At 38.8% G+C, this 8,257-nt stretch overlaps 1 protein-coding gene across 7 annotated transcripts in view; it reads left to right on the top strand.

Annotated features, from left to right (window-relative positions):
* Positions 1-8,257, top strand: part of nrxn2b (neurexin 2b) — an 825,611-nt gene that overhangs the window by 295,225 nt on the left and 522,129 nt on the right. For 6 of the 7 annotated variants that reach the window (XM_015016195.1, XM_015016655.1, XM_015016584.1 and 3 more), the window contains one exon: positions 7,622-7,645. The exons of the other annotated variant lie outside the window; for it this stretch is intronic. In XM_015016195.1, coding sequence (XP_014871681.1) covers positions 7,622-7,645 — 24 coding nt within the window. The remainder of the gene's footprint in view (positions 1-7,621; positions 7,646-8,257) is intronic. 7 annotated transcript variants of the gene reach the window in all.

Here is an 8,257-nt window from a genome sequence, read left to right on the forward strand (position 1 = left end):
AAAAAAAAAAAAAAAAAAAAAAAAAAAAAACCATCCCAGCTGTTTGATTTTATCACTGGTAAATTTTGCATTTCAGAGGCGGGGGATAGGGGTGAGGGTGAGGGTGGGGGTGGGGGTGTGGGAGGAAAATGGTAATTTGCATCATATTTTCAACCCATTAGCATGCCTCCCCGCTACCCCCGCACGCATTCACATTCTCATCAGCTTCATTTGCCACTACCTGCTCCGGCATTTTAATGTTTATTCACCCCCCCCCCGCCCCCCCTCGCTTCGCAAACCTATAATCTGATAACAGATCTCGGCGCCATTAGCGCATTCAAACAGGTGGAAACAAGTGATAAAATGTTGGCGAGATAGACACTGTGGAGGAGATTGAGATGGAGATGGTGGACCGGCACAAGACAAGTTGGCGGTGGAAACGAGTCAAGAAAAAAAAAAGAGGTATTGAGTGTTTGTGAAAACACAAGATGTCGTTTGAAATGAGATATTCTGCTTATTGTTATGCAAAGTGTGAATGGGATGTTGAGTTGTAAGTCTGAAGGATCTCAGCCAGATGTTTGACTGACTTGTTTTTCCACAGTTTCACATTTCATTTGCATCGTCAGTTTTTTAACAATTGGATAATCTTATGGCAACGTTTTGTAAGGAATCATCCATGCACAAGACAATTGCTACTAGAAAAATTACATTTAGAGTGCATTCATTCCCCTTCGTTTGCCTAGAAAGTTTGGTTGACTTGGGAAGATGTGAGTGTGCAATTGAACGCTAATGTGAACTCTGGTTTGTTTAAAATCTTAGGTCTCTGTTTGGTTGAAATGAAGTCTGGTGTGGTTCGAATGCATAAGCAAACCGGAAACCATTTCAAAAGCAGGAAGTGGTCTGTAGCGTGGAGCATTCTGGGTAGTTGCAACAAAAACAAACACACAAATCTAGCATTAGCGGGAGAAATGATGTTTTGCCAAAGATAAGAGGAATCCTACAACCGCTAAAATCTGACGCCACGCAATTTTTTTTTTTTTTACATTTCGCAAAGAAGGAAGTTGCGCTCGTTGTTTTTACTTTGGAGGTTTTTGTGTTTTTTTCTTCAGGGCTTATTGGTGCAGCGCCACCACAGGCGAGGAGGTGAACTGGTTTTTCAAGCCGTTGATAACTTATACAGCTGCACTTGTAAAGTGATATTTATGGATATCAAACAAAGTTGGACTAAATAACATATGGAGAAACAATTAAAAATGTATTAAGGTAATCACAGTTTAATGATTATATTATGGTTCTTTATGAAGTGGGTCCTTTAAAGCCTCCAAAACATTTAATCAATGTTTAATCAGTTAATCCTGAATTATGAATCTGACTTTCCATCTAAATAACTAAAGAGTCTTATAAAACCAGATAGAGAGAAAAGGCTGTCTTTCATTTTGCCTGATTTAGTTTTAAGTCTGGGGCACAACAACTAACTTATCTTGTTTGTGAAAGCTCAATAAGACACTAACTTCATGCCGTACGGTCTGTAATATGACGCAGTACTGCTGGACGTTTCCTTAGATATATCCACTTGTTTTCTTGAAGCATATCTTTTTATTTTCTATGAGTTTCCTCTATTGTTGCAAGTTTTAGTTTCCAGCAGATCGTACAAAATCCAAACATTGAACAGCAGCAGCTCTCTTAAACATGCATATTCATGTTCAGCTGCTATGAGCTCACAAACTGGAATCCAAATCTGTATAAAACAAGTTCTGTCATATAAGTTCCATAAAATACTTCTAATATTACAAAATATGGAGTCATGGGCACCGCTGACTAAAAAGTCATTTGCGATAACTCTAAAGCAGTTATCATAAACATTACTACCGCTAACGCTAAGGCACTACACTAACATTGTTTAGTGGAAGCTAATGCCAAAGCGCTAATTTCAGTTGAAATTACATCTTCTGTTGAAAGACTTCCACCGACGGACATCAATTTAGTTTTTGACATTACAATTTACAAGTTGTAGATGTATGTGTCTCTACTGTCCGTGTTTTATTTTGTTTCTGTACATGTATTTTTTGGCATAAGGTTATTGGGAGAGAAAAAAAGGGAGAGAACCTGAAGAGACACAAAGGAACTGGAGCATAAACAGTCATAAACCGAAGTCAAACTTTATTCAACCCAAAGCTTACAAAACAGCCACAAATCAGTGCTTTTGACTTTATCCAGAATAACTAACTTAGGCGAAGCTAAGCGTGCTAAATGTTTTCAAAGTTAGCAAAAGTGCTAAAGCACAAAACAGAACTTTAGCCCTCTATTAGTGCATTAGCAAGTTTTGGCCCACCACTGGGTTCAAGACATGCATGGGACTAAACAATATACAATCTTATTTTTTATCACTGCAACTGTACAAGGAGGAAAATGTGAAACAATCTTAGTGTTTAGTTTTTTACATTTCTTGAAGACATCACGTAGTAATATGGCACTGATATAAAGTTTCTCAGTATTTTTCGGGGAAACAAATGAAATCCAGAATGAAATAAGTGGGAGAAATGAAGGGGGGTGGAAAAAAAAAAAAGACCGCAGAGCCGGATGAGAAACAGACAAGTAAACTGCAGCAGGCAAAAACGTTCTGCTGCAGAATTCATTCACACACTCTAACAGCTCTACATCTGTGCACACCCTTATGCTGTTTGTTTGCCGACTTCTTCCTGCCGTAATTGCAGTGACATTTATATTTGCACCTGAAGCCTGTCTGCCTGCTTCTATTAAGTGTCGCCAGACTTGCAGAGAGGCAGACGAGGCTTAACGCTAGATTGGTGGAATGTACACAGAAGCAAATGTAGCTAAAAGAGCCTTTCTGATTCAAAGGAAAGAGCCGTCAGGCAGGGTCACACATTCAAAAGCATAAATACATCACCAAGCATCTGTTTAAGACACAGACACCTGCATTGGTCCTGTCACGGATACGCTGTGTCTTGCTAACCATACCTTCAGACTACTAGGTGTTCACCTGATAGCGAGCGACATTTACTTGCCATTGTAAAATAACAGAAGGTGGCTTTCATTTCTTACTTTCACACCTCAAAGTGGAGACGCGCGAGACGACGGTGATCCGTCTCCAAACTTTCCCAGCTACAATGATAAATCTGTCCGGCCTGGGAATCCTGGCTCCACTCTGCCACCCATTGATCATCTTCACAGCTCCGTCATTAAATATTTATTCTGCTTATTCGCTTGTGGCCACAGTTCAGTAAAGGCCACTGAGAGGGGTGTGAAAGAGATCAGTGACTCAACAAGACATCATTTTGCATCTTCTTCCAGTCTGCCTCGGCGTCCTGCGGGTCTGCTGCCAGGGCGGTGGCTCGCACACCTACAGCGGCAGTCGCAGCGTTTGTGCTATTATAATTAGCTCCTCTCTTCTCTCTCTTTCCTCTCTTTTCTCTCGTCTGGCAGCATCCTTCACAACAAACGTATGAAGATTCCTCTTTCCGGGAGGGGCGGGGGGTTATTTGAGACAGATGCAACACAAAGTTGTTTTTCTTGGCCCGTGGTTGTTTACCGCACGGGGGAGAGCGTTATCCGCCATCAGTAGCATCAGCGTACCCAGTCTTCATGTTCCCACATGGGTCAATTACGGAAAGGGTCGCAGCGGGGGGGTGCGCCAAATACGTTGGCTTTAGGGGAGAAATGAGGAGGCTGCAGGGTACTTCCTGCTCTCCTTGGAATCACTTACCGGATTTAGCTGCTTACTTGCAGGTGTTATTCAGGCATATTGTCTCAAAAAACAGGTGATCTAATGTCTGCGGGGTTCCTGCCGTCGCAAAATGCGTTCATTATTTTTGCCTTTCGCTCTACAAACTCGCTAGAATGCCTGACGGTGTGGTAAAACTGCCCTTTTTCTGACCCAAAAGACTCTAATTCTTTGCTTCTTTAAACTTTTGACATGAATCGTTTCGATCCACACAAAAGCCTGTTCCTAAAAACGCTGTGACCGACCGCACGCCTGCACGCTCTCGAGTTACATTCCAAGAAGTATAAAAATGGGATTCACACATGGTTTCCCCTTGTTGGAAACCATGTGTCACTTTCTCCTTTGTCCGACGTGCGGGAGTTTTGCCCTCACATCTTCCTGCGCCCTTGAACACTCCAAGTCATGACAGAAAGTCTTTAACCCGAATAGACACAAAATCCTCCTGTCTGCGGTTTGGGAGAAAAAAGAAAAAAAAAAGGGAAAACAAAAGTTTAACTTTCTGCATGATTGATCTCCAGCCTAAGGGACTTTTCATGAGTGATTATGGCTCTCAGGACTTCGGTAAAAATGTAGCTGTATACACCAGGAAAAAGAAAAAAACACATCCACCATTTTTCTTACTGTTGTTGGGAACAAGAGTAAGAAAGACTGCTGAGGTCTTCTGGTTCTAGTCCAGAACCAGAACCAGAAGACCTGCCTGGACTGGAAGGTTCATACTACAACAGGTCTTTAACACATTTTGAAACTGAGTTGTTTATTGATTTATAAACTAGCAGAATTATATTAAAGTCTATTCTCTGAGCTACAGGGAGTCAGTGGATGGGTTTTAGAACAGGATGTTCTTCTGGTGAATGTCAAACTTCTGTTTCAACTGTAGATAACAGCCTTTGATCTTCTAGACACCTAAATTCAAACACCACCTCCAGATCTTTGTTTTCTTCTTAAAGTACACCTATTCATTATATTTTTAAACTTAAATCATATTTCTTGTCTGAATATTCTTGAAACTGAATAACTCTTTTACTGTTTTTATGTAACATCAGATATCTTTTGGTATCGTTTCCTTAAAATATACCGACACATTTTCTCACAGAAGGGGTTGTCCAGAGAGGTCATTCCAAAATCCAAGCAGAGAAAGTTTATAAGGCACCTAAAAGTTTCTGCGGTGTGAAAGTCCACCTTCTATTGTTCTGTTTGTCAGAGCCAGCAAATCTCTTTTTTTTTCCACAATTTGGGTTTTTCAGGTTTTCTGTTATGTCCTTTCGTTCGTTTTACAGGCTGTTATTTCTGCAGCTCAGAGGCACAGAAGCAAATTGCAGTGCTCATATGGAGATTCACGCCCACTGCCGGATCCTTTTTTCTCTGCTAATTAATGGATTAAGAGGCATCATTAGAGACAGTGGGTGACGGCTGACAGCTCTTCACTTTGACCAAGCATCAAGGAGTGGGCGTGTGCAAAGTTTAACACTGGCCATTTAGCCTCCTGGGGACCGGTTTGTTTATGGTCACCGCTCAGATCAGTCTCCCACACAGATGGCAGGAACGCATTCTTCCCACACACTGTTACATACCTTTTGTATGTACATAAAGGTTCGGGAACATTCTCGGGCCGGGAACAGGCTTCTGACCGCAGCGCCGAACTTCACAGACACGTTCAAAAAAGTTTATTTAGCTTTGGTTGAAATTCTGTTGCTGTCTGAAGTTGTGCATAATTCAGGGCAGGAGGTATTTAACTAACTGCTTATCACTGTCACTGCAGCTCATTTCCTGTACTTTTAACTCATGGTGAGGATGAATGATGTGTTTCCATCAGAAATGTGTGCAAAACTTTGTCAATATTTCGCTTTTGTCAAAAAAACACAACTTTACAACTGCAGTGTCTCCATTAAATAAGAAACGCAACTAAAATCATAGCTCTGTTCTCGCCGATAAGTCGCTAAAAAACATGCCACAATATCATCCTCCCGCTACTTCCTGTCGTCGTCTTCATGGTTTTCCCCAGTGGCAACATCTGGTTGTTGATCATGTGACTAGTATGATGGGGAAAAAAGTGTTTCCATTGCAGTTTTGCAAAATAAACCATACAAAATAAACCAAACTATACAATACAGACACAGTGTTTTATCAAAAACCAGAGTTTATTCAGAATTGGCATGTTTCCATATAAGCAAATTTATCTTTGAAATGTGAAGTTGTGCAATTATATGGTCAATGGAAATGCACCTACGAACTCCAGTTCTAAAAAAAAATATGGTAGCTTTGTTTTATTTTATGTAGTTCATGTAGTTTGTCACATTATGTGTGAGATAAACAAATTATGAATATTTCTGAATTTAAACAGACCTGCTTTGGGATTTTATGCAGTAGACTTCCTAAAAATATTTCATTTGAATAAACGTTACAGTAAATATGGCTGCGAGCGTCTTGGGCTTTGCGTGTATAATTATAGCACATGCAGCCACTTGCATATGAATCTGCTGTTTTCAAAAACGAAATTACTCCAGCTTTTTGAAAGTCTACGAATTCCATTGGGATGCAACAGTTTTTTAGTAACGCCTCAACTTTTCACTCAGACTTACGTCTACGTTCTAACAAGCCACTTTGTACAGAACCTCTGTTGTTGTAGGAGTTTTACAGCCAATCCGGAAGAGGAAAACCTGAAAAAATGCCGACATTCAGGATTCCTTTCATTCTGAACAACCTTCCACTGCTGAAGACAATCATCATGGCTGATACTTGATATTTACTAGTTTGTGCGTATAAAATTACATATGCACAAGATATGTAATTTTAAAATATCTAATGATAGCAACATGTTTCTTTGATAGGAAATCACTTAAAAAGTATGATAGTTATGATTTGTTTGTGAAATTTAATGTGTGTGTATGTTTTTAACAAATTAACATCTCTTTTCCTTTCAGAATGCAGCAGCCATTTTTCGTTCCTGAAGCCTTTTTGTTTTTGTTTTCCTCCTTTGCAGGAAATCTCTGAATTAACTTGGCGCCATCACAACCTCACACTTGAGATCAACCTTAGCTTTTCAAGATAATTGCAGATTTGTGCGATGCCGTAACGTCTTTGCTTTCTTGTTTCATGTATTGCAGTTGTCATCCGCTATATTCACTTCTCTGTAAGTCATCTAAAATAATTGGCTGTGCCCACCAAAACGAAGGCCTCACAGAAATTACCTAGACCCTATTAATAGAGAGCCCTGCTGGCCACATCCGTCTGTCACCGTGGATACTAATATTGATGTACTTTTCCCTCATTTCCTTCCCAATTCCACGTAAACATCCCCTTTAAAACCACCCGAAGCCCTTATCTCTCCACCCACCCCCACCCGCCTCCCCGCGGAGGTTGGTTTGCTAACTTTTGTCTCTCTTACTAACAAGCTTCAGATTTTTTCCAGTTTGATTCTTTTCGTTAGTGAATTTTATTTTCCTTTACCTCTTATGATTTCAACAACTAACACTGTGTCATTCACGGAATGTGTGCCATCTGTTGTTTTTTCTACTTAAATTGCGACCTACATACTAACAAATGTACTGTATCCTATCCTTTTTCTTTACTTTTTATTTATTTATTTATTTTTGGATGATTTTGTGTTGAAGACCCTTTAAAACAACTAGGCACTTAAAGTTGTTTTCTTTATTTCTTTATTTGGATGTTTTAAAGCAAAAGAAATATAGGAGAGAAGAAGTTTCTAGGTTGTATTTTTCTATATTTTTCTTTTACTTTTCTTTCTTTTTTAGCCTCAGATTGTCTATGAACTGAGACGCTGCTTTTGCTACAGGCAATTCTATCCCACTTTTTTGGGGGTTAGGATATGTTTTCTTGAGTTTTTTTTTTAAGGTTCATCATTATTTTTTTCTTTCTCCTCCCCCCTGTTTTCTCCTGAAGCACGCAGGCATTGGACACGCTATGGTAAACAAACTGCATTATATGGTAGATATCATTCTAATTGTCTTACACTTTGGTTTGCCCTGGGTTTTCCGTTACTCTTTCTATTCTGTTTGCTTAACTCAAAGTCCAATCCTCCATCAATTCCAAGGTAGCTGAAAAACTCCACCTCTGTTCTTTTTTTTTTCTTTTAGCCTTCTCTTTGTATAAACTTATACAAATATGTGTAACAGAATTTTTTTTACTACCCTTTATTTTCCCCTCCCTGAAATTTTTAATGTTTTCATCCAAAGAGGTCTGCACAAAAAATTATATTTTTTGTTTTAATTTTATGTCTTTATTTCTTTAGTTTTTTAATATATATATTTTTGCTCTTATTTCCTTTGTTTTTAAGGTTATTTTCTAAATTTCGAATACTATCCGTATGAAGAAATAAAGAATATAATGCAAAATATATGTTTGTTTGTTTGTTTGTTTTTTTTTGTTTTTTTTTTACAATTTTGTATTAGAATAATTTAATAGGTTTTTTGTTAACCCTAGTTCCCCTCCTGTTTTTTTTTTTTTTTTTTTTTTTTTTTTTAGCGTCTTTTTTTTGGGGGATTTCACTAATTTTTTTTTAAAAAAAAAAACCCACTA

The sequence above is a fragment of the Poecilia latipinna genome, unplaced genomic scaffold, assembly GCF_001443285.1.
Source record: "Poecilia latipinna isolate Pla-1442-1.1 unplaced genomic scaffold, P_latipinna-1.0 Scaffold6, whole genome shotgun sequence".
Taxonomy (NCBI): domain Eukaryota; kingdom Metazoa; phylum Chordata; class Actinopteri; order Cyprinodontiformes; family Poeciliidae; genus Poecilia; species Poecilia latipinna.